General features: G+C 31.3%; 1 protein-coding gene across 1 annotated transcript; it reads right to left on the bottom strand.

Annotated features, from left to right (window-relative positions):
- Positions 1-601: 601 nt before the first annotated feature.
- Positions 602-27,648, bottom strand: LOC111703075 (synaptotagmin-11; the record flags this gene model as incomplete). Its single annotated transcript, XM_023474935.1, has 10 exons — positions 602-693; positions 1,636-1,773; positions 3,168-3,361; positions 4,497-4,620; positions 5,967-6,122; positions 6,862-6,948; positions 11,131-11,176; positions 16,494-16,690; positions 21,888-22,085; positions 27,520-27,648. Coding segments are annotated over 9 exons (1,254 nt in total), but the record flags the coding sequence as incomplete, so codon positions are not given.

Here is a 27,648-nt window from a genome sequence, read left to right as displayed (position 1 = left end):
AGGCATTAAATATTATAACGATACAAAAGTTCCAACCTCAGGTTGCAAGGATTAAAGTTAGAAAATTAGTTTGAGGCAAGTGTTCCATTGTTATGAAAAATTTGGTTTATCGTTCTAGATTCTCTTCATTTTTTAGTTAAAACAAAATAAATTATTAAATAAATTTTCTATTTCCAATTGTTTGGTTGAGATTACAACTTAATTTTATATTTTTATAGTTTGACAAGGTTCTATATATTTTATATCTATATATTATGAAGCAGAATAAATATTACACTGATGAGTATATTCTTCGACGTCTTTTTTTCTACAGTAATTCAGAAAATAGGATAAAAATATTATTCTTTTGTTTTTATTTGACAAAAATAAACCCCGGTTTGCAAACCACTATTATTTACAATATAACCAATCCAACCCGAAACCTGACGCATAGCGTATTTTCAAATACGCCATATATGTATGTTCCATATATGCCCGCTATAAATCAAATACGCTCTCCGAGCCTGAAGTAAAGCTACGCAAATATATTTGCGTAAAGTTGATTAAGCTTTGCGCCAGTAAGGGTTGAAAAGTAATATATATTGTTCTGAGTTTTGTTTTCTTGAATTTAATGAAGGGTATATGATTAGAAAATAAATGTAAATTCTGCCAATAAAGATATGTAGGTTAGGTTGTATCCCATTCTCTGCAACCCTGAAATAGAAACGGTTTTAAAGATACTGTAAACGTTAATTTCAATTGACCTTCCAAGCAAAGATGGAAAAGCCAGATTTACATCTATAATTTAAAACCTTAATATCCAAAATGTGGAAGATATAGTCAATTTCCTGGGTTGGAAAGTTTTAATACGGATAATTTCTTCTTTGTTTTTCATAATCAAGAAATGTGAAAGTCAGTTTGCAGAGAAACTGCAAAACAATAATTAAAAAAAAACAAAATCATGAATATCTTATTCATACATGATCAGATAAAGCTTTAAAGGTGTAAATATAACAATTTGCCATCTTTGCATGGAGGTCCATTCGGAACTACACTAGCTTAGAGTCCCTTTATCAGTCGTTTCTCTGAGGTGGCGTTTAAAAGGCTTATTTTCGAGTCTTAAAGGGAGTGTTCGCGAAAAATGAAAAGGGGTTTAGGCTTACGGCTAAAATAATCGATTTTATCGCTACTGATCTTACTTCTATCTTTTGCGTCTATAAGGATAAAATTGTAAAAAACGACTTGTACCGAAACAGATAGAAGTAAGATTAGTAGCGATCAAAAGCGATTATTTTTCGCCGTAAACCAATACTCCCTTTTATTTTTCGCGAACACTCCCTTTAATCCCCTAGTCTCCATTTGGCTAGTCTTAGAGAAATTCTTCAAAATGCCAGCTCAGCCGAGAGATCATAGATTTCCCCGGTTCATTTTAATCGCAGACTATGATTTATAGTAGATATGAACACATAATTAATGAATAAATAAATGAATGTTGAAATAATCTGTTTTCAGTTTAATGAATGAATGAATAAATGACTGACCAGGATGAATGTTGAACTAATCTGTTTTCAGTTTAATGAATGAATAAATAAATGAATGACCAGAATAAATGTTGAATTACTCTGGTTTGAGTTTAATGAATGAAAAATGAATTACCGGATTGAAGTTGAATTACTCTGGTTTGAGTTTGTGCCACTCTGCAATCTGTCTCCTAGGACTGTTCTGTATCTCCTCCCAGTGATGGAGAGCTGATCCTTCACAACCTTCTCCTCCTAGATCCAACCTTCCAATCACCTAACACAAGGTGTATTGTGAACAGACCATTTTTACGAATATTTTGGTGGAAATAAAAAAAAAGAATGATATGGCCCCAACCTTGTTTCAGTAGAAGTATACACATTTCCGTTTCCGGTTTAGCAAATTTTAGGATTTATCTCTTGCGATAAATAGATAGATAGATGTTACTCCGTTGCAATTTCTATTGGTTCTAAATCGTCACCAAGCACGTGACTGAACTCTGATTGGATCAAACGTTAGCGGAAATATGAACCAAGGGTAAGGGATATCTCATTCATTTTTTAATCCCTGTCCAGTTGACTTTAAATAGTACAGTGAACGTGAAAGTGCAGTGTAAACAGACCCATTTTAGTAAATAAGTGATTTAATCCGCTAATAGTAAAACATCATGTACATCTAATTAAAATTTTACTGTCGTCTTCCTTCCTTTTCTGATTCTCGGTGTATAAATTTCACAAAAAAAAAATGTTTTCAAAATTTGTTCAATTTTAAAACCCGGCAAAATTTACATCTTTTCATGTTTCATCTTATTTTCTCCATTTTTTGTTAATCTTCAGATTAATCTAATCTTTATCGCACCCTGAATGGATAAGGTAAAAAAAATGATAAGGATTGATCCTCAAATTAAAAGTGCCCAAAGAGGATTTCGAGATCAGACGATTGTGAGTATCCAACACAAAAGTTCCAAGCTCTGAGATGGGAACTGTCTAATCTGTAGATTAACCAAAGACCGATCAAGCCTTGATCTCGAAATCCACAATACAAAGGTTTCACCTCTGACCTTCAAGGTTCAGGAAAACATGAATTTTCAGACAAACTTGTTTATTTTATTAAATCTTATAAATTTAAAATGAAAAGGAAAATAACAGAGAGTTCTTTAAAACTTTTCAAATATTAAATGATGTCGATATGTTGTGATCCAAATAGCAAATATCTTAAATGATGTCGATATGTTGTGATCCAAACAGCAAATATCTTAAATGATGTCGATATGTTGTGATCCAAACAGCAAATATCTTAAATGATGTCGATATGTTGTGATCCAAACAGCAAATATCTTAAATGATGTCGATATGTTGTGATCCAAACAGCAAATCAAAAAGTTTAATTTCTTTTCAACGTTTAGATTAAATATAAAGGAGAAGAGTCAAAACCAAAGCTCCCTGTTTTTCAACACACAATTGAAAAATAAATTGAGAAAAAACTTAATTCTAATATTTTGCAGAAATAGAATCAAAGAAAGGAATTTCTTGTTGAAAATATTCTTCAAATACTAAGCTTTACTTTGAAAATATACAAACTATACTTTTGAAAATACTAATCTTTATTTTGCAAATACTAAGTTTATTAAAAGTTTGTGAAATATTGATGCTTTAAAATGTCGTCTTTACCTCATTCTTGGTAACCCTATCCCAGTCCAGCAGCATAAACTCCAGTTGTACACTCTTTAAGCCGTCCTCGCTCTTGGGTAGGTCGAACACGAAGGACTCGTTGAAGACAGGGTTCAAGGTTCTCTTCTTCACGTGGGTCTTCTTCTTAGCAATCCTCTGGTTGTTAAACAGAAGATATATCTTCACATACGGATCTAAAATCATTAAATTTAAAAAAAAAATTTTAAGAATTTTTTCTTTTCTTCAAAAAAACATGGAACCTGAGTTGTAAAGTTTTAGTCAGTACTTAAATTTTTCTAGTCACATAGATTTAGCCTGCTTATAAAAGTCTCATCAATTTTAACGACAGGGTCGGCTTTAAAGTGTGTCGCAAAGCCTTGGACTTTGATTTTACCGCTCTAACTCACTCACTTATGCTTTTCTGTGGCCCTTTGTTGAAGTTAGATTTATTTTTCAAAGAAGTAGTTGGCAAAATTCTCATCGATTTTTGCTTGAGAGCTTGCAACCTTTCAATCACAGTGTAGTGTTTATTCAGTTTAAAAAACTGTTTCGGAAATTGTAAATTTTACCATATATATATGATTTTTTAATCTTTATTTGTCTATGATATTCGTCATTATTAACTCAAATATTGAATCCCGATTTCTAAAAATTTATCTAAACCCTAGATCCTCACTCTTCAGTACCCTGAACCGTGTTAAGTTGATTAAAATATAAAATTAGAGGTAAAAGGTTTCTGGAATTCTTATTCTCTTATCAGTCCATCATCATACATTCCTTCATCCTCCATTCATCATCCATTCATCATCCATTAATCATCCATTCATAATTCATTCATCATTCATTAATCATTCATTTATCATCCATTCATCATCCATTTATCATTCCTTCATCATTCAATCATCATCCATTCATCCTTTCATCATTCATTCTTCATTAATACATTTATCATCCATTCATCATCCATTTATCATTCATTATTCATTCATTCATCATCCATTCATCATCCATTCATCCTTCCTTCATCATTCATTCATCATTCATTCTTCATTAATACATCACTTATTTATCATCCATTCATCATCCATTTATCATTCATTTATCATTCATTCATCATTCATTCATTATCCATTTATCATTTACATTCCTTCATCATCAATTCATACATTCATCATCCATTCATCATCTATTCATACATTCATCATACATTCATCATTTATTCATTATTCATTCATCATCAATTCATACATTCATACTTTTCAAGACGATTCTTTCATCTTTTAAAGATTTTAATCTGTAATTTGATTCGGTTTAGTTTAATGTGTTTACCTGATAACCCTGTTATATCCATTTTTGGTAGATTTCGAGCTTTTAGAACCACCACGGTTACCCTGGAGGCTGCAGGCTGGTAGCACAGGGATAGGAGTATTTCACCCCGACCCAGGTTCTTCAACTAGATTATTATTATTAATATTTACGGCTATTATTATCAATTTTAACACTTTAGAAAAATAAAAATTCTAGACAGTTAAAAAATATACTGCAAAATTTTCAAAGTTTTTTTTTCTTATATTTGACAACAACAAAATAGACTAATATAAACATAACCGATAAAATTTTCAAAAATAAAACCAAAGAACAAACAGTAAAATTTGTTTTTCTTTTTACAGGATAATAAATATATTCATTTTTTATGCTTTTTTAACAACTCGATTACTTCTCGCCGCCGCACTGAAACGCAAGACTTAAATGTACCATTATAAGCTTTGTATAATCAAGAACTCACAAGATATTCAAAATTTTCTCTTATTATTAATTTTACTTGTATTTTCTCTGAAAGTTAACGAAAAAATGAAGAAATTGTAGGAATCAAACACTTTATAAGCCAAAAAATAGCATCCACATTATTAGTTAGATAAGGTTTCAAGGGTACTGTTGTGCTTCGGGCATTGCCATCTTGAAATGAATGGTTAGCTACAGTTCCTTGAATTTGTATTCTTTATTAAATATTTCACTGAGCATCTAAATGATTATCTCGTATCTATATATCTACATATATATATATATAGATGCAATACAAATGTAATATTTTATATTTTATTTCAGGAATTATTAATATCAAATATCTTGACAAATATTTAGTCAATGGAGAACAAGATTTTGTTTTATTATGAATCGATCAAAGGCAAACAGTTCTGCTTAAATTTCTTATTTTTTGTATTTCTAAAAATAGTGACTACAAGTTGTTCAATCTACGTAATAACAAAAAGTTGTTAAAATCTTAAAAGATCCTGGCTGTTCAAGTCATAGTGGTACCCTGTATACCTTTCTATGAGCAAAAATTACGGATGTCATCTCATTTTTATTCATTAAATATTTTTTTCTGCGACTTCCGGATTTAGGATTTAGAGTAAAGGAATCAAATTAATAGAAGTAATCTATTTTCTAGATAGAAAAACAAAGATATCTCTATCATTGTAACTCATTTTCAATCTGGCCAGGAACTTCTTACATGGAGGGTAACATGAAATTAAGTAAAGTTCCTGTAAACTAATTAACCATAATTAAATAAAGTTCCTTTAAATTAATTTACCATAATTAAATAAAGTTCCTTTAAATTAATTTACCATAATTAAGTAAAGTTCCTTTAAATTAATTTACCATAATTAAGTAAGTTCCTGTAAATTAATTTACCATAATTAAGTAAAGTTCCTGTAAATTAATTAACCATAATTAAGTAAAGTTCCTGTAAATTAATTTACCATAATTTTCTCAAGTTTATGTTTCTAATATTCTAACCTTCATACTCCTGGGCGTGATCTCCCTGACCAGGGGGAGAGGGGCGGAGTCGGTGTTTGTGAGATCGATATTCTCGAGCTCCACCATCACCTCCCCGACCACATCGTCCCTACTGTACCTGTCGAAGCTCAACACGACAAAGTGAAGTGTCAAGATCTAAAAAATTCGAAAAAATTCAGAAAATGATGATATTTATTTTCAAAATTCTTGCCAAAGAGAAAAAATGTTAAACCTAAAGATTAATTTTTTTAATATGACGAATTGCAACAAAAAAAGATGAATAAGAAATATTTATAATGTATAAGCCAAAATGAATAAGCTCCCAGGAAAACCACGAGAAAATAAGGAACAGAAAACAATACTGTAGAAATAAGAAACGAGTAAACTACTGGCATAGGAACGGGAAAGGAGTTGAGTCTTAGCCACAAACTCTGATTTAATAATCCCAATATCTTTGCAATCCAATGTAGTAGACCTGAGATATTTCAAACTATGAATTCTGTTAGATCAAATAATCTAAGTTTGAAATATCAAAGGTTTATACCATTAAGTTTAAAAATTAGAAAATAAAAGTTTGTGTCAAAAACTCAATTCCTTTACATTAAAATAAGTAAAAAACTAGAAAATAAGGAACAGAAAAACTATTAGAAAATAAGAAACTATGTACTGAAAAGAGAGAAACATGTAATATACATGAATATAAAGAACAGGAAAATTACTAGAAAACTGCTAGAAAATAAGGAGCGGGAAAATTTTAGAAAAAGTAAAAAAACAATAAATGAACAGAACAACTATCGGAAAATGCAGCAGGGAAAAAAAGAAATGTAGAAAAAAATAATAATATAATAAAATTGAGAAAAAGGAAGTGGTTTAGTTTAGATAAAATAAATTTTACCGGAAGCTGATTGAAGTGCACTCCATAGAAAGTAAAATCTTCATCGTAGACCGGGTTCAGAGTTCTTCGCAGTACTCGAGTCTTAACCTAGACAACAAAAATATAGTACATCGTAGACCGGGTTCAGGGATCTTCGCAATACTCGAGTCTTAACCTAGACAAGACAAAAATAGTACATCGTAGACCGGGTTCAGAGTTCTTCGCAATACTGGAGTCTTAATTTAGACAAGACAAATATAGTACATTGTAGACCGGGTTCAGAGTTCTTCGCAATATTCGAGTCTTAACCTAGACAAGACTAATATAGTACATTGTAGACCGAGTTCAGTGTTCTTTGCAATACTCGAGTCTTAACCTAGACAACACAAATATAGTACATCGTAGACCGGGTTCAGTTTTTTTCGCAATACTCGAGTCTTAACCTAGACAAGACAAATATAGTACATCGTAAACTGGGTTCAGGGTTCTTCGCAATGCTCGAGTCCTAACCGAGAAAAGACAAATGTAGTACATCGTAGACTGGGTTCAGGGTTCTTCTCAATACTCGAGTCTTAACCTAGACAAGAAAAATATAGTACATCGTAGACTGGGTTCAGGGTTCTTCGCAATACTCGAGTCCTAACCTAGAAATGACAAATATAGTACATTGTAGACCGGGTTCAGAGTTCTTCGCAGTGCTCGAGTCCTAACTTAGACAAGACAATGAGTGCAAATAGATTTAAAATGAATTATTTATATAAAAATGGGTCTGTGTTCACTGCACAATTGCTGTTTTTCACGTTAATTTTTAGTCGTATTCCTTTTCCACATTTTGATGGGTCTCACTCTATGGTCCATTGATAGTTTACTTTACTCCAGGTTTTATAATATAGAAATCAATCCCTTTAACATAAAACTTTTTATATTCAGGAATTGAGTCATATTGCCAAAATACTTAAATTTTCTAATTTCAATTTCTTTCCAACCTGATCGTGTACACCTTTAATATTTAAAGCTTAAATTGTATGATATAACAAATTCAAAGTTTGAATATAAAATGGCTACGACAATGGGTTGCAAATTATATAGGGATTAGAAAATCAGATTCTGTGGAAAAAACTCCATTGGTAAAAACTTATCTTATCTTATGTAGGATAAATAATAGGGTGTTGTTGGATAAACCACAATTAAAAATCAGTTTCCAAAACATTGATATCTAATTTATTATTGAGCTTTTGATGGTGCTATGGGAAATCTAGCATTGCCGCGTCTTTCCGTTAAGGGTCTCTTGAAAATACGCTTTAACAGGAAAAAATGAGGTTGGAGCACCCGGGGTTCCTTTTCATATTAATTCATCCTTACATAATGCTAAATAAAGATAATTTGTCTAGAATACTTTGCTACGTTGTATAATTTATAAAATGAAAATGTATTAAATGAGATACTTGTTTTGTAAGTATACTAATAATTTATTTAACAATGACAGGTTGTATTTTCCTGGATACATAATGGTTACATGTAATGGTTACATGTTTACAGTAAATTGCTTTTAGAAATATATAAATATCAAAAATGTTATTTCTGCTGCTACAAACAAATGGTAATAAAAAACGGTAGAATTCTCTATCGTAAGTATTTAAAATACAAAACCTAAATACAATTCTATTTCTGTTTTAAGCAGAGAGTAATTACAATTGGCAGCCGATTGTTCTGAATATGTGGAAATTGATCTAACCCCGTTTTTCTTTAAACCTTATATGTTTTCAGGATATATAAAGGAAAGCATATAGTGAATTTGAGTTCATTTGTTTAATAAAATACAATTCTAAAAAGATAAAGCTGCAAGTTTTTGGGATTTTGAAATAAAGTTCAGATAAGTAGTTTAAGCTTTTCTTTGAATTAATATTTTTGCTAGAACTTTTGGGAAAATAACGTCGACTTTTCTGATTCAAATTGTTAAAAATGCGACTGGTTTTAGTTAAAAATACGACTGGTTTTATTTTAAAAAAATGGATAAATCTAAAAGTTACGGAATCAAAATTTCAATAAAATTATATCAACTTTGGACGATAAAAATATAACATTGAATTTCGATTATAAATCAGAATGATATTTTTTCAATAATTTTAAGGTGAAAAAAATTATGTTCTAGGAAAACTTATTTAAAATAATGAGTTATAAACCTAAACATTTTTTGTTAAAACTCCCCTGAACCGCAGAATAAAACAGATTAGGTGATTTCCGGTCAACTAATTTGATTTCTGAACTCAAAACCTGGTGGTCTTCCTTTCTGTGCCATCCGCCATTTACGTTTTGACTCTTTTTTATAATAATAATGATTCAATCTTAGTCTAGTCTATTATATATATATATTCATTTACATGCAACCTTAATTAATTTAAGCTAATTGAGGACCGGGAATAGATATACATTACACATACACTGTTTAATTAAAGATGTATTTCCGATATCAATAAAATCTTTTTCTTTTTCTTATTATTATTTCTATAGGTAATATAGGTATATTGTTTAATAAAAAAGTAATGCAAATCTTTAAAATACCGGTCGACATAACTTTCAGTTAGGTATCAACATAGATAAATAAATAAACATAGATAGCTTATGTACAAAAAATCACCAAGAATTGTACAGTCTGCGAACTCATACTTCTAGGGGTCAAAGTGTACTTCAATGATAAGCGGGGTGGTTTGGTGTTTTAATGGATTTCATAATGGGAATAGAACTATTTGAACAACAATATTTCACTGAGCAATATATCATATTGACGAGAACTGAAGAAATACATGAGAAGGACTAAACTAACTTAAATTTCTCTCTACAGTACTCATGTTCACAAGTATATCAATGACATAAGAACAGCCAATGTTCACAACCGACCTACAGGGTGTCCCACATCAAATTAGACCGCGTCAATGGGTCTAAATTACGATTTGGGGGACAAATCAGAAAATTTAAGAAGAATGAATCATTTTGAAAAATTTAATACGGCTAATAGAAATTTTTTTTTGCAGAAAATGCTAGATTTTTTGAGTATAATGTGCGTATTTAGGTGTCAAAGATTGGAGATAATCTAATATGATATGGGACGCTCTGTAGTTAATCTATATAATAGAAATATCTGTAAAACATCTCTGTACATTTATATCTTTCTAGATGAAAAATATCGTCTTATGCGCAATCTATCTTTATCTATGGGTATCAGTGACCTAGCATTTAAAGGGACTGTAAAGGAAAAATGAATGGGGGTATAGGATGAAACCTGAGAATCTCAGGCGTAGAACGATACCGATAAGAGTTCAACCTGATGTTCCTGTCTCGAGAAATTGATAAAAAAGTGTGTCAAAATTATACGAAAATTCATATGTATACAATTTTGTATAAAAGTTGTAGATTTAAACAGATCATATTCAGCAAATAAGTAACCAATCTAAAAACGATTATAACCATTATAACCCACAGGAGCCTGAGAATCGCAGGTTTGCTTGATCAGCCACCTGAAGAATATTCTATCAGAAAGAAGATTAACCCTATTCCCGCTGGGGGGGGGGGGTCAATTTGACCCCCCCTGTAGTTTTTTTTTACATAACTCAAAAAGTATTGGTCTACTGCAGATAAATCATTTCGGACATTTATTCGCACTTAAAAAGGTATCAAAAACTTATTTAGTTGTTTCTTATAATTTTTATTTTAACGATTTTCAGAATAAGTTGTGTTTGAAACATATATCAAACATTTTCAGAATTAGTTGTGTTTGAAACATATATCAAACATTTTCAGAATAAGTTGTGTTTGAAACATATTTCAAACATTTTCAGAATAAGTTGTGTTTGAAACATATATCAAAATTTTCAGAATAAGTTGTGTTTGAAACATATATCAAACATTTTCAGAATAAGTTGTGTTTGAAACATATATCAAACATTTTCAGAATAAGTTGTGTTTGAAACAAATATCAAACATTTTCAAATAAAATTAAATAAAGTTCTTTGCTACAAAGTTTGATTTTCTCATTCCTATATCTTTGCAACCTAAGATATTTCAAACTCATGAATTCTGTTAGATCAAATAATTCAAGTTTTGAATATTATATGTTTACACGATCAAGTGGCAAAGATAAAAATGCTTAATTCCTTTGTGATGTGTTTAGTGTAATTGTGATCCAAAATTGAGTTATTGAGGTTAAGGCATTGCAACATTTTAAAGTCAATCTTGAGAATTGATACAACTTTTTCTAGAAATCCGGAACTATGTGAGCATGCAGTACTATACCTTATGCTGTTTCTCCGGTAGTAGTTGTAGTTTCACGTACGGGTCACTAAAATAGTATTCTTTTTTAAAATGCTTAATGTTTTTTTAACTTAAGGGGTTGGGAAGTTGGGTTGAAATTTGACTACTTTAAAAAAATGTTTACAAACGAGAATATAACCTATAAGTGCTTTTTATTCACCCTTTATAAATGTTAAGAAATATATTTGTGCATTATAAACCTTTTTTGGACAATTAATGATAGAAAAAGAAACTATTTACTGCACCAATCACAATATTTGTGAGAACTTCAGTTTTACGTGGGGTTATTTATGTCTTAATAACATCCAAAACTTTCCTTTAACAACCCAGGGTAAAAACCTACATTTGGTTTGTCGAAAAGAACAATTTTTTAGATGTGTGCATTTTGTTTGTTGCCTGCCAGGTATGAGATCTGAGTGTTAAAAAATATAAGAAAGTTCAAAATTAATCAATTTCATGTTAATTTAAAGGGAGAATCCGGAGAATACTGCACTCTCGGTTAAAATATTTTACATAGCCGGTCTCTCTCTTTAATATATTTTTTATAAAATGAGTCCAAACAAATATAAATGTTTCGATTATATTCTTGTTTTCCACTTTTTTACTTAGATTGGTTTATACTAATAAAAAATCTATTTTTATATACTTTCTCTATTTTTATACTTTTTCTATTTGTTTTTGTTTCTCTGTTTATCTATTTTTATAAACACTCAATTGTGTTCCAACAGCCAGACGATTATGTATATGATGCATGTAAAAAATTAAAACTTTTGGAAACCTTTTAAAATGTCGTAAACACTGAACACGCAAAGGTAATATGGAGGTTCTATCAAGAGATCCTCCGTATAAAAATGGCATGTCCGATTCACAATGGTACCCTTTAAGATATCATAAGTTTTTCTTTCTTAAAAAGTTTTTAAAAAAATAAAAATAACAAATTTTTGAGAGAAAAATCAAAAATTCCCGATCAGAAAACTGCAGTACACGCTGAAATATTAGTTTGCGGTGTAGAGGGTACTATTATAAATCATAAATGCCACTCAATAAATGGGGTTCATATGAAATTACGTCAGACCGACTCTTTAATTTCCTTTTTTATTGGACACGGTGTATGTTTATGTAGGATATATTCTCCTTGAGTATTCTCCAGTATAACCTAGAGTACGATACACCTGAGAACCATTTACACAAGGATTTATGGGATCCTTCCATCCTTCCTCCTGCAGATTTATGATCCTAGAAACCTAGGCTTCCAGGGGATTCAGCAGAGAAATAAACTACATTTAGGAGAAATTAAGAATACTTTTATAAACTTTAATCACATTTTAAAGCTAAAAAGGTGTCAACTTTTAGTGTAAATGCTTAGTTTGCCTGACTTTAAAATTATTCAGCTTCAATGCTAGGAATTTTTTTAAATGTTTAGCTTTTGATTAAAGGTGTCAATTTTAAGCGTATAGTGATATCTAATCAATGAGGTCTAAGTTTTCTAATCTGTGTTGGAAGCATATTCAGTAGAGAACTAAATTTAGGAGATACGTAAAGAATACTTTATATATTTAGGAGAGAAATAAAAATACTTCCAAATTTAAGGGAAAAGTAAAAAATAGTTTTTACAAAATTTAATCTCACTTTCTAAGACTTTAATCAAAAGGTGTCAACTTTAAGCGTAGTGATATATAATCGATAGTTTTAAGTTTTCCAAGTTGTGTAGTTAGCATATTCAGGACAGAAATAAACTGTGCAGTTAGCATATTCAGGACAGAAATAAACTGTGCAGTTAGCATATTCAGGACAGAAATAAACTGTGCAGTTAGCATATTCAGGACAGAAATAAACTGTGTAGTTAGCATATTCAGGACAGAAATAAACTGTGTAGTTAGCATATTCAGGACAGAAATAAACTGTGCAGTTAGCATACTCAGGACAGAAATAAACTAAATTAAGAAGAGAAGTAATGAATTTCATTTTCTTAAACTTTAATCACCTTTAAAAAGCTAAAAGATGTCAAATTTAAAGGGACTGTAAAGGAAAAATGAAAAGGGATATAGGCTGAAACATAAGCATTTTAGGAGTTGATCGAGACCCATACGAGTTCTATCTGATGTTCCTGTCTCAAAAAATTGAAATAAAACTGTGTCAAAATTATACGAAAATACTTTGTGCAAAGTTTAATTCCATTTTATAAGACTTTGATCATCCTGCTAACAGCTAAAAGGCATCAAATTTACGCGGATAGGTTGTCCACTATAAATTAAGACTTTTTAAACATTACCAATATGGAAACGAAAAAACCGCGAAGATCAGCCACCTGAAGAATATTCTATCAGAAAGAAGATTAACCCTATTCCCGCTGGGGGGGGGGGCCAATTTGACCCCCCCTGTAGTTTTTTTTTACATAACTCAAAAAGTATTGGTCTGAGGCTGTTGAAATTTTCTGACTTTTCTTACATACCCAAAGCCCTCCCTTTAGGCCTAAAACCGGGCTTTAATACTAACTGCCTGAGTCCTCAGGCACACTGCCTGAATGACTGCTTTTGCCTGTAGCAAAATAAATCTTAGTTTTGACCCACTTTCACTTGTCAGATTTTGATAAAATTTAGCTTTTTGGAAAGCCTATGACATAAGGAAACGGATTGCCCAAGTTTTGCGAGAAAAAAATTGCAAATTTTTTGCAAACAACCTGTCAAAGAAAATTTGCACATTTTTAGTTTTTCTTGATTAAAAATCAGGTTATTTGAAATTTTGCAAAAATATTTGCATATTTGAAATGGCATGGTCAAGGGCTTTTCAAAAATGTATAATTTGTCATTTTTTGGACAAATTTTTTTTTGCAAACATTTTTACTATAAAACTGGATTTTGCGATAAAAAATTCAATTTTCGCAAATTTGCAAATTTTTTTGCAGATTCTAAAAGTAGAGCACAAGAGCTTTCTAATGATGTATCATTTGTCATATTTGGACATAAAACATGGGATTTAGAGGGGGGGGGGTCAAATTGACCCCCCCCCCAGCGTATCCTGGTTTTCAAGTACCCCAGCGGGGATAGGGTTAAGGACATGAAAGTGGAGTGGATGAAAATGCTTTTTGGCGGGTTCTACATCAAAAACTTTAATGTTGGTAAGAGATTTCCAATTAAGCACTTCCTTGCTATAATATGGGCTTCAAAAACACCCAACTACCAAATACTTCTGGGGTATGAGGAAGGTTTAGGGAGAAAGGGAAAATAAGAACTGATCGGAAAGCTGAGAATTTACCTCCTTTAATAGTGTAATGTCTGATAATGAAGCTGTACAATAAAGAGAAGTGTCCCGAAGAAAAATTGCACAAAAGTAAAAATTTCAAAGTAATATGCTCATATAACCCTTCATAAGGATGATGTCAAATGCTGGAGACAAAAATCATATCCCAAGCTCGCCAAGGGTAAAGCTGACAAAAATAATTCTGGAAGAAGCACAAAATTTTTTGATCTACAATTGTTTTTGAATTAAAATTCCTATTTTGCCCCTGAAATTTAAATTTTTATGCATGCCCAAAGACTGCCTTTAGAACTAATGTTCTTCATGAAATTTGTCCTCAGTCAACATTCAAAACCCAGAGAAGCCTTTAATATCGCTTGCCATTTCTAAAGGGGAATTTTCTGCCAGAGACTGTTCAGGGTGTTAAAATAGTCTTCCAAAAGCAAATGATTACATGTTTCTCATGAATCTGAAGAAAATAAAGTCTATTCTGAAAATCGTTATTGATATGTTTTTACAAATTCAACAACATAAGTTTGGAATTAATTGAGCAAGGGCGTTTTTTCTAAAATCTCAATTTATAGTGGATACACTTTAAATTCTTAGTTCGCCTGAATTTCAAGCTTTTTGTGAAATTTTTTTTAGTCTCGATTTGAGGAATTTTTTGAAGAAAAAAGATTAGCTTTTATATTTCAGGCCTACATTTTTCTAATTCTAGTCCTAAATACTTCAATCATGTTGATTAGCATAATAGTAGAGAACTAAAAATAGATAAGATAAACTAAAAAAAAGGTAAGTAAAGAATACTTTTTACAAAGTCTGTTTTTCTTTTCTAAGACTCAATAACCGTCTTAAAAGCTAAAAGGTGTTAACTTTAAGCATAACTGCTTTATTCAGTTTCAACTTTTAATGTGAGAACTTGAAAAAAAATTTAGTTTTTAAATTGAAGTCCACAATTTTCTCATTTGAGTCCTCAATACTTCATTGTAATCATAATCAGCATAATCAGGAGAGAAACTACATTTAGGAGAGAAGTAAAAATTACATTTTTTTTACTTTTTATAATTCCCTAAATAGTGTCAACTGTAAGCGAAATGATATAAACTTGATGATGATACATTTTCATTATTTCTATAATTATCTAAGTTGTGTAGGAACTAGGAAGCATATTTAGGAGAGAAATAAATTAAATTTAGAAGAAGTAAAGAATACTTTTTACAGAGTTCAATTTCACAGACTTTAATCATCGTCCTTAAAGCTGAGAAGTGTTAACTTATTTATCTCAAGAGGTTGCTTATAAGCTCATCGCAAACCCATGCAAACCTTTCCAGTCATTTATTAGATACCTAGTATATTTTTGTCTTTATATATCTAAATCGAGTCCCTAACACTTTATTGGTGTTCTAAACACTTTACTTAAGTCTTAAGCAATTTATTGGAGTCCTAGACACACTATTGGAGTACTAAACACTTTATTCGAGTCCTAAAACTTTATTGGAGAACCTAGCACTTTAATGGAGTCCTATAAACACTACATTGGAGTCATGAACAATTAATGGGGGTCCTAACCACTTTATTGGAGTCCTAACCACTTTATTGGAGTCCTAAACATTTTATTGGGTCATAAACAATTTATCGGAGTCCTAAAAACTTAAATGGAGTCATGAACATTGTATTGAAGTCTTAAATACTTTATTGGAGTCCTTAACACTTTGATGGAGTCCAAAAAACTTTATAGTAGACCTAAACAATTTATTGGAGTCCTGAACACTTTAATGAACACTTTATTAACGTCCTTAACACTTTGTTTAAGTTCTAAACAATTTATTGGAGCCCTAAATACTTTATTGGAGTCCAAAGCAATGTATTGGAGTCCTTTAAACACTTTATTGGAGTTATGAACATTTTATTGGAGTCCTAAACACTTTATTAGAGTCCTAAACAACTTGCTGAATACCGGCCTTAGTTTCGTATTTGACACCTAACTTTCCACCTCTTGCCCCACTTAAAGGCACTGTGACTCTTAAAATGGAGGGTTACCCAAAAATATGTTAACAGTCCCTTTATATAATCCCTTCCAAATGTGCCTAGTTCAACTATTTAATTACCTGCTTCTGTTTAGGCTATCCTTGGCTGGTAGATTAGTACACTTGTTCACCGTCACTATCAGCGCGTTCTTCTCGAAGCTGTACTTGACAGTGAAGAAGAGTCTGCCCAGCTTGGTCTCGTCGTAGGCCTCGAGGGGACCCTCCACCACCCCTTGCACCTCGTGATCAGGTTCGTCGTGTTCATGGTTGTTATTCGTCTAAATTTTGAATATTATAAAACCAAAATGAAAATGAAAATTCTCAATTTCCATGGAATATTCATAGAAGTATACTTGTTCCGATAATACGTTATATAAAACTGGTTTTTAATAAGCAGATATTTTAAACAATGAATACTGTTAGATAAAATAAAGTTTGAAATACCTTAAGTTTACTACATCAGGTCGCAAAATGTATGCATTAGCAAATTTGAATTTGTAGCAAAGATTTAATTTCTTTTCAAAAATAAAATTGATTCCCTGTCACTCATCTTTCTAGAAGAAGCTGATTCATTTGGCGTACTGTCCTGTTTTGCCGTATTTGTATAGTCTGCGAAAAGTAAATATATCATGTTACATGAAAGAAACAATTAAATTCCTCTCAATAACTCAATAAGAGAAGCTATGTTGATTTTCATGGACCACCACACTGTATTTCATGGACCACACTGTATTTCATGGACCACACTGTATTTCATGGACCACACTGTATTTTATGGACCACACTGTATTTCATGGACCACACTGTATTTTATGGGCCACACTGTATTTCATGGACCACACTGTATTTCATGGACCACACTGTATTTCATGGACCACACTGTATTTCGGCCATCACAAACTTCAAATATAATATTTTCTTCTGCCTCTGATGCTATTCTTAAATATTTAATCTAAAAGTTTTAAAACTTTTTCTTCTTTCTATTCTTTTATTATATTACATCAATATCTGTACCTTAATTGAAAAATACTGTCTAACTTATGATGAATTGGAAAAAGGTTCGAAAGATACAAAAAAAGGTATTTTTAATCACAAAAAGAGGATCAAAGAAAAGGGTGGACAAACGCTTATGAAGTAGGAGGGTTGGGAGTGACTCATATACAAAAGAAGTGTCACTTAAAATTACGCCAAAAGTCCCTTTAAATGGAATATTCAATAAACATTAATCATGGTAAATGAAGAACGTTCCATTTAACATAAAAACTATCCAGAATTAGTATAATAATAATAACTAGCTGAAGGGCCCGGGGTTGCCCGTGGGGAAAAAAATTGGAAGGAAAAAGAAAATAAAAATTGAAAAAAACTTACGTATTTTTTTTGTCTTATGTCACCCCCAGGGTACCCATGAGTGTCAACAAACAATTTCAGCCCAATCGGTCCAGCCGTTTGGCCGGCTATACGCAACATATATACGAATGTCTTGTTTTATTAAATAGATAACGCAAAACATGTTTATTCATGGATTTATGTTAATCAGGAAAAGGATTAAAAAGGAAAAAGATAATTCCAACTTTATGCTCATATCAATATATAATATTTAATAAGGAACTAATTACTCTCTTCAAACTTCAATATCTTTACAAGCTGATTTTGTTTTACCTTTGATATTTTAAAATCAGAATTCTGCGAGATCAGCTAGTCAATGTTTATAAGATATTTGGTACAAACTTAAATTCTTTCATCCTTATATTTTTATAACCTGATGATGTAAACCTCTGATACTTCAAACTTAGATTATTTATAGTTTGAAATGTCTGAAGTCTACGACATCAGGTTGCAAAGATATAGAAATTAGAAAATCAGAGTTTGTGTCAAAAACTCAATTCCTAAGAGTTAAAACCGAACATTCAATCAGAAAACATTAACACAACAGTTATTTTTTATTTATAACTTTGAAGCAGTTTTTACGCAATCCGTAACTAATTCAACCTTGATGCGTTTTTTCTTTCGGTCATTTTCTTACAAATCATTTAACAACAAAATACCGAAAAATGTTTATTTTTTTCAGAAATATAAGTATCAGAATTATTTTTGTTTACGTTGCTCTAAAATATTTAGGTTGGATGGCTTAAGGATGGGGGGGGGAGGAAGGATTGGAAGGGGAAGGAGGAGGTGGGGGATATAAATGACGTCACTCTTGTTTACTTTACTTTATCCTGAAGTGCGTCATGGTTTCCAATAACACTGTATTGTATCCTTTTGAATAAAGAGTCACTGTATACTTTAAGTATAAAAGGATCACTGTATCCATATTGATCTTTATATCCTTTAGTTTAAAGGATCTCTGTATTACGGTAAATTCCACTCCATTTCATGTGCAAGACCGAATTTCAACTAGCCAGGGCAAGCAGTACAGTACAAATACAGACTATATGAGGCAGAACGGGACAGGACGCCAAATGAATGATCCCCTTCTAGTGAAATTCACGTGGTATCCTTTAGTATAAAGGATCTCTGTATTCTTTAGTATTAAGTATCTCTGTATCCTTAAGTATAAAACGAGATGTTTTATACTTAAGGATAAAGAATAGTATAAAGAATCACTGTACCATTTAGTATAAAAATCTGTGTATCCTTTAGTATATAAAATCTCTGCATCCTAGCTTTAGTAAAAAGTATATTTGATGCTTGCAGAAAATGTTAAACTATTCCATGAATGTTTGCAACATATATTTGTTTCGATAATGGATCAGCGCATCTTATTAAATAATGTAACAGAATACGATAAACCCCCCCCCCCCTTCAAAAGTCTATGAAAAATGCCAAAAATAAGATTTTATTAATAATTCTTTCCAGAAAAGGAAATAATATTATTTTCTTGAAAATCTTGTTAGTCTGCAAGGACAGTAAATTCTATATATGATTATTTGTATTCGCTCTAAATGACTACACTGCACTGCCCATGGGTCGGTTTATCCAAAGAGTTTTCTGAGCAAATGTGAGTTGAGCGCGGTCGGTGTATTACAATTCATACGTTCATCCTTCTGTAACGATCAATTTCGTTATTTTTCAGTCGTTAAGCAACAATTTGAATTCGTTCGTTTTCTAAATTAATCATTTTCTATTTCGTTTTTTTTAAACTAAACATTTGTTTAGTTAAATCATTCGGTTAGTAAATCCTCCTTCCAAAAAATGGAAATTAGTTGAAGCTAAGAAGATTACAACTCATGGCAAAAAGAGATTATTATCAGAAGTTTTTGTTTAAAATATTTGAGTTGTTCAAAAAATTTAAGGACAATCCATCCCGCGGATATCAGTGCATTTTCCAGAATCAACCCTGCTCAATTTTCTATTTTATTTTTTAGATCTGTTAAAAACTTGTATTTTGATTTTCTCAAAAGTGAACAATTTTAAGGAAAAATTATTGTGAAATGTTTAAAATCGTGGAATTTCTCTCGAGAACCAGCTATTATATTTCATTCAAAATATTAATATCTGTTGCACCTATACCTTATGTATATATTAATATTCAATATATTTATAATCTCAAGCTTTCCATAATTAATTGATAATAAATTACTCTAAGCGTTTGAAAGATTTTTATAAATAAACACTTCCACAGCATACAGAAACTCGAGTTAAACTCGAGTAAAACTCGACTTAATTAGCCTTCCAGAAGTGGAGTTTTAATCGAGTTTGGAAGTGGAGTTTTCACCTGCAATTGTCGTGCCATATCTGGGTGAAAACTCGACTTTTTACCAAGTTGGGGGTTGTAAAAATGGATGACGACTGGATGATATCTGGATGATATCTGGATGATACCTGGATGATATCTGGATGATTTATAGATTATTTCTAGATGATATTTGGATAATAGTTTGGTAATATCTGGAATTGATGAGAAGTGGAGTTTTAATCGAATTTCAAAGTTTTTGCCTACAATAGTCGTGCCATATCTGGTTTAAAACTCGACTTTTCACCAAGATCATAAACTTTTTATTTTACAAAAAAAGGAAATTATGACAATTCCAAGGATGTTAAAATGAAGAAGTATAAAAAACATCATCAGCTATAGCAGGAGATGGATTTAAGGGTTTTAAAAAGTTATTTCTCTTGATTTTCCTTTCCAAAAATATTTTAAGAAAAAAAACGTTTTGGAAAAATATTCTTAAAGTTTTAATTCATCTTTATGATTGGAAAAGTTGAAAACTATAGTTTCTATATATGCTGTAAATATAATCATACATTTAATTGCCTAATTATTGAGGAAACAGTCAAACTTTAAGAAAGATTGAGTTCACTCGGATTTAAGAGTTTTACCCTTGACCAAGCAAGCTCTGATTTTCGAGCACATTTTAAACTATTAAAAAAATCAAATTTTTTTTGTTATTATTATGGTTTTTTGACGGCGGATGCGTTACAAATGGAAAAGTAAAAAACAACTATAATAATAGACCAAAACAGATTAAATTTGAATTAAAGAAACCATACGCATCTCGTCCAGTCTAGGGCATGAGTTAATTCATTTCGAAATTATCTCAGTCCGATTTTGATGCAAAAATTATTTCAAAAAACTTTTGAATTTATTCATTGGTTTTTGCATTACAGATCAGTAAATTTTTTATTAAAGAGAATCAACTGTGTTTGGTCTTTACAAAATACGTGGAGCTATAGAGGGAGGGGTTATAGAGCGAGAAAAGCAGGGAAAAANATATATCTACGGATAAACACTAGCCAGGAAATTAAAATATATATCAGATAAACACCAGCCAGGATACTACAATATATATACAGATAAACACCAGCCAGGATACTACAATATATATACAGATAAACACCAGATAGGGTGGGGGAATGGGAATAATGGAAAGACCTGATAATGGATAAAGTATGTTAGGCTAGTGCTCAGTAATTGTTCAGGTTAAAAATAGTTTTCATATTAACAAAGTTAAGAGTCTTCTCCTTGTTTAAAGTATAAAATAATTTTTTAGCTTAAAGAGTAATTTTTTTCACCTAAATGTTTGTAATAATAAGGGACTGATATCTTCCCACAAACTCATACTAATCCCAATATGTTTGATATCTTATGGTGTACGCTTTTGATATTTCAAACTTTTGATCTATTAAAATGCATTGATTGAAATATTGGGTTGCAAAGGCAAAAGAATTAGAAAACCAGAGTTTGTGACAAGAGATCAGAGCTGAAAACTTTATAATGTGATCCTGATCTGTTAATTAATCTGGAGATTAAATTCATGAGGAAAACAAGCAATATTTAATCTGGAGATTAAGAAAAAGCAGATCAAGCATTAATCCCGATATCCACCAATCTAAAGTTCCCAGCTCAGTTCTCTTGATTTTAAAAGAAATTTAGAAGATTTTCTGATTTATTTTTCCAATAATTAATGACCCATTTATCCATTTATCCATCTATCCACTGACTTGTTTGTGTTTATTTCTATATTTATCTCTCACCTGCTGAGTCGTAGTTATCAGGGCTTTACGTTGTAAATATTCATTGACTGGGGAGAGGGTTACACCCTCCACGCCCCCTACATCAACCCCAGGGGGGGACTTGTGCCCCGTAGGACTAGGAGATTTCTTGAGATAGTGACTCCCCTTGTCCGGAATGGTTACAGGGGTTGGTTTGCGGAACTTGAGAAATGATCTGTCCTGAAATAAGAAAAGTTTAACAATTAAAGGAATTGAGTCTTTTCCACACAACTCAGGTTTCTTTGCAACCTGTTGGTTTTTATCTTTGGTATTTCAAACTCAAATTATTTTATCTAACAGATTCTATATTCTGAAATATTTAATGGCTATCCCAATTAGTTGCAAAGATTAGACAATCAAAGTTTGTTGCAAAGATTGAAAGAGACTTTATGTTTAAATTCTATTTGTAATTTGTAAAGTAATCAGTGCTTGCCCAGACCCGGCCCTCCTTCCTATCAAGTAAATCCGTGGCTTTCTTATTATTTTCCTTAGCTGTCCTGTATACGACGTATATTGAACCTACGCGTTGCTAAGTCACAAAAAATGTTAGAACTCTAATCCCCTTCTTTTCAGATCTATTTATCCTTAATTGTTCAAGTTATAAAGTCTCAGAAAAGAAGGAAGTTTAGATCCTAAGTATGGGGGGGGGGGGGGGGAAGGGGACTTTCCATTTATAAATTTTTTTTTCTGCGTAACAATCAGGAAAAAAATCACCTATTTTCTTGCAAAGTGTTAAATTCTGACAATTTCCTAAATTTTTTCTGCTGCATAAACTTGTAAGTCATTGTGGCGGTTATTAAGTCACTTAAAGTCAGGTCAATACTCCCTTTAAATTAAAAGCCCAATTGCAAAGATGGCAATACCAGCAGTTCCCAACGGTGAACAATAATGTGGAAGATATTGTCGTTTTTCTAGGTTAAAAAGGGTTAAATTCTGATGATCTATATATATATATATATATGTTGTGGAAATGCGCAAGTTGTTTTGAATGAAAAAACCTCAACTAAAAATAAACAGTTTTTGAAATTATAAACATTGATACCATACTGTTTCAAACTTGACATGACAAATGAATAGACCATAGAGGGTCCTACTAAAATTACACTTACAGTCCCTGAATTTAAGTGATTAAAGATGATCATGTGACGGAGCTAAAGACGACCTTCGTATACTCTAACCTGTCTTCCTGACACGTAGCCGGAGTACTATATTATGCGTTATACTGTTTCCAGTCACTACTTGTTCTATGCAAATATTTTATAAATAAAAGTTAGTTACATTTGATCCACGTCTTGCCTTAATCACATAAATTCATAAATTAGGCAAATTCGGAATGTAAGTTATAAAAGATTTTAAAGCTGATAATGTTTTTAAGCTCCATCTGAAAGTTTAAAAATCCACTACTTATTATCCTATCTCATTATCTTATTTTCTATTGTTTGCTCTAATCTCTATAAAAGAACCGTATAGAATCAAACCCTTTGTTCGCCTAAAATTGTTAAATATTAATTTCCTTTAAACCGAGTTTAATAAAATATAATATTGAAAACACACTTTTTTAAATTCTAGATCATACATTAAAAACCAGAATATGAACTAATTATCAATCTAGATTCTTTTTTTATTCAAGAAAAAATCATGTAATTTGTCATTTACTTATTACAAAATTCTTAACGACATTTTTTATTTAAATAAACGTAGTTTTAAGTGACCCTGCTTTGTCAGATTCACAACGATAAAAGATTTACCTGATAAAGTATGAACTAAATATCATTTTCATTTATGATTTGTCTATAAAAGTGAAGCTAGAAAAACGACGTTATCTTACACATTTAATTGATCAGATGAAGGTTTTAAGAAACTGTTGTGAATCAGGTATGCCCCTCTTAAAATGGAGGGTCATTTGAAATTACACTTACAGTCCCTTTTAATTTTATGAGGAAAAATTAAAGACGACGTCATCATTCCAAGTTTTTATGTTGCCACTGTATGTTTCCATTTTTATGACAAATTGAAAAATTCAGAAAAGCTTCACCGAGTTCATCGCTTTTCTTTCCTTCTTTTTTCTACCTTTTTATGTTTCTGATTCAAGTTCACCAAGAAATCCTCCTTTTTTATTGGGTATTTTTATGCATTTTGTAAACAATTTCTTTTCTTTACGAACTCCATCTTCTAATCTCCTGAAGTTTATGTGTAGATATTATCAAGCATTGATCTCTAGCTTATGCAGACTTATTCCTATAAAACATCCCGTGGTGGGCCTATACCCTGTATAGATATCATGAATTTAGGGATCAAATATGCATCCTCAAATTTTAAATTGTCCACATCGGATATCGAGACCAAGAGTTCAAGATTAACGGTACAACAGTTTTGACCTCTGAAAAAAAAAAATTTGGCAATGAATTCAGCTTTCTTGGGCCTCTTCCGCCAGCGGAGTTTGAGGTGCACTGTGATTTAAAGGTCTCACGTGTCAAGCAAAATTCGATGAGAAGGTTGTCAACTATTTCTTAAAAACCATCCCTAACAACAAGTGCTTTACAGTGCTAAAATGTACATGTAAATGGTTACAGAAAAGCATAACTGAGTTAGAGTGGTAAAATCTAAGCCCATGGTGTGGCGACACTTCAAAACTCTACTTTGGCTTAAAAATTGATGAGACTGTTTATAAGCAGGCTGAATCTATGTGGGTGGTAATAAACTTTTTTATGTTTTTTAGTTTTTTTTCTAGAGTATGGATCAAACAAGTTCTACTCGGCCAGGATTGAGGATTAGGACGGGATAAACCTTAATTCCAGATTAACCTGAGCACAGAAAATTAATAAAACATAAAAATAACATGTTCTGAACCACAGCCATGGGGGTTGGGCCATGTTTTCTCCCAACAACATGATTGAATCCCACCTTGTGATTTGAAAATTATGCTTTATATAAATGTACACGGAAAATTAACTGAAAAAAAAATTCTGATGAAGACACAGAGATAAGGAGCTTCTAATCAATTGTTAGTTTTCTAAAATCAGACCATACATGATACAAATCTACCAACTATTTACAAAAACTGCGCCAAACTTAAAATTTTACTGCAGAGATCAGCCCTACCTTATCCAAAAGTTCGGACCGCCGCGCAGTTCCTTTTAATTTCGAAAATTATTTTTTTCTCCCAGTTCTCTTCACTTACTTATTTAATTTGATTATTTTTCTTTATTTTAATATTTTTATAAATTTATGTTTCACTATAGAAAAATAAGAAATAAAGGAATTTAGTTTTTGCCACAGACTCAAAAGAGTTCTAACCCCTTTATCTTTGCAATCTTATGGTGTAAACTTTTGATAGTTTAAACTTAGATTCCTTGATCCAAAAGAATTCATAGTTTGAAATATAAGGCATACTATATTGGGTTGTGAGTTTTTTTAACTCTACCTCTATAATATGTGATATGTGTTAATGCTACTTATATGATATATTAAAACCAATAAGACGTTTTAGAAAAAAATAATTCCGATATTTCGTACAAAACATAATCGATAGAGATAATTTAACGAAAGAAAAAAGATATTATCAGTCCAATTGTTAGCACAAAAGTTTCACTATTAAATTAACGAACAAATGACTTTTTTCAAATCTTGAAAACCAATTTGCAGAATTAATCTAAAGCTAATAAATCAGAAGAAAAAATGTAATTTATGACTTTTAAAAAATATATTATTTTCTCGGGAAATCAGATTTATAACATTTTCCTTTTTACATTTTACAAACAAACACTATAGGTTATTTCCCTGACATAGCTGGCATCATTTATTAACATACTCTGTTTCTAAGGAGGGTGCACTAATCTTAAAACACTGATGAGGGCGCATATTTAGGACGCGGTATTGAGGACGCACTATTAAAATTTGACATAGGTACACACATATCTGCATCTGAAGCCTTAAAGTGAACTATCATTTCTTTCTGTTTCCAGACTAATGTATCTATTTCATTTCTTAAATTAATTTTCATGTTTACATTGAATTTTAAATTCAAGTTTTCCCATGTTCATTTTTTCATTCGAGTTAGTTATAAAGTTATCAGCTTTTAGACAGCAAAACAAGTTTATCTCCATCTTCTTCTTTTTTTCTCAAGCAAAAGGTTTAAATGGTTCCAAGGTTTTTTTTCAACTGCGTTTATTTTGCTATTATAAGAAGAAATAATCTTTTTCATATAAAATAAAAAACTGTCCTTCATTGCTAAAATCAATAGTTTAACTGTTTAACTGTTAATAGTCATCGATTATCTTTCGCCACATTTGTATAGATTTGATATTTCATACTAGTTTTGATTTTGTTTTTAAAATAATATTTAGCTTACAACTTGTTTTCGAACATTCCTGGAAAATATAAAAATGTCGTCTTCATTACCAAAATCCCCGAAACAGGAATAAATGTTTTTACAAGTAACTCTCAGATCATAACAATTAAAACATATTATGAAAAATCAACTATATATAAATGTGGCGAAAGATAATCGATGACTATTGGTTGTAATCTCTGAATGATTTGTTTGAAATTAAATTGATTTTTTTACGGTCTAAGTCCTATGTTGCAATTTTCTCAATTTGTATGGACGCCATGTTATTCGGTATGAGACGTCTTTAACAATTTTCTCCTTATAGACGCAACAGATAGAAGTAAGATTAGTAGCGATCAAAACCCGCTTTTTCATCGCATTAAGCCTATACCCCCTTTCATTTTTCGCGAACACTCCCTTTAAGATTACATTTACATCGTAAACTCAATGTTATTTTAGAAAATTAAAATAATTTATTCTAATCAATTTAATTTTGCGTAATCCACGAAACTTGATTTATGTTAAAAAATGTCCGTTTCTACTCAATTTTTGTCTTGTCTGAAACGATGCAAAAATATGAAAACGAGAGAAATCACGAGATCATAAAGCCGTGCCGGTAATCCTACATAAAATGAAAGTATTTCATGCTGAGATTAGAATGCAAACATTATTTACATAATACATACGCAGCATATATACTTGGACTTAATAGTTTATTTCCTTCAATTGCGCTCCACTGTATATATCTTGAAAGCGAAAAAGTCTCAAATTCTATATTTTTCCGCGGACCAACACTTTTTTTATCGCATTAATAAATTTTTTTTGTATATAAATATATTGTTATCTGTACCTAATTTGGAATTTTTTCTCTTTTTGAAAAATGATCTCTTTTTTAAAACTAATTTCTGAATTAAAAATATCTCTAATTTTGGAGTTATTTCGGTCGGTAGTTTTTAATTAAAAATTTATGAATTACTATTTTTAGAGTTTTTAAACGTTGTGAAAGAGACAGTCAGCCAAAATATCATTAAAAATGTTACCCGCGTTGAAGCGCTCTACGGTATATAGCACGATTAAAGGCTATGTAATGCACACTTTGTAACTAGAGTTTACAATGCAAATGAATTTTACTTGTGCGCAATTGCGAGCCATGTAAACTCCACGCAATTCCACGCAATTCCGCGCAATTTCACGCAATTCCGCACTATTCCGCGCAATTCGCGAACAGTTGCTCGCAATTCTGAGCAACGGAAATCCGATTGGATAACCATATTTAAACACTACCTGATGCCATGATTTTTTAATCCCGAAGTTGTGTTTCTTCTTTCCCTTTTTCCTGACTAGATGGCAGGCTAGGGCAGCTCCCAGGAGCAGTACTCCAGCCCCACCCAGACATATACAGATAAAGACCAG

This window comes from Eurytemora carolleeae, unplaced genomic scaffold (genome assembly GCF_000591075.1).
Source record: "Eurytemora carolleeae unplaced genomic scaffold, Eaff_2.0 scaffold531, whole genome shotgun sequence".
NCBI classification, from domain to species: domain Eukaryota; kingdom Metazoa; phylum Arthropoda; class Copepoda; order Calanoida; family Temoridae; genus Eurytemora; species Eurytemora carolleeae.
This window is presented reverse-complemented; position numbering and strand designations above follow the sequence as displayed.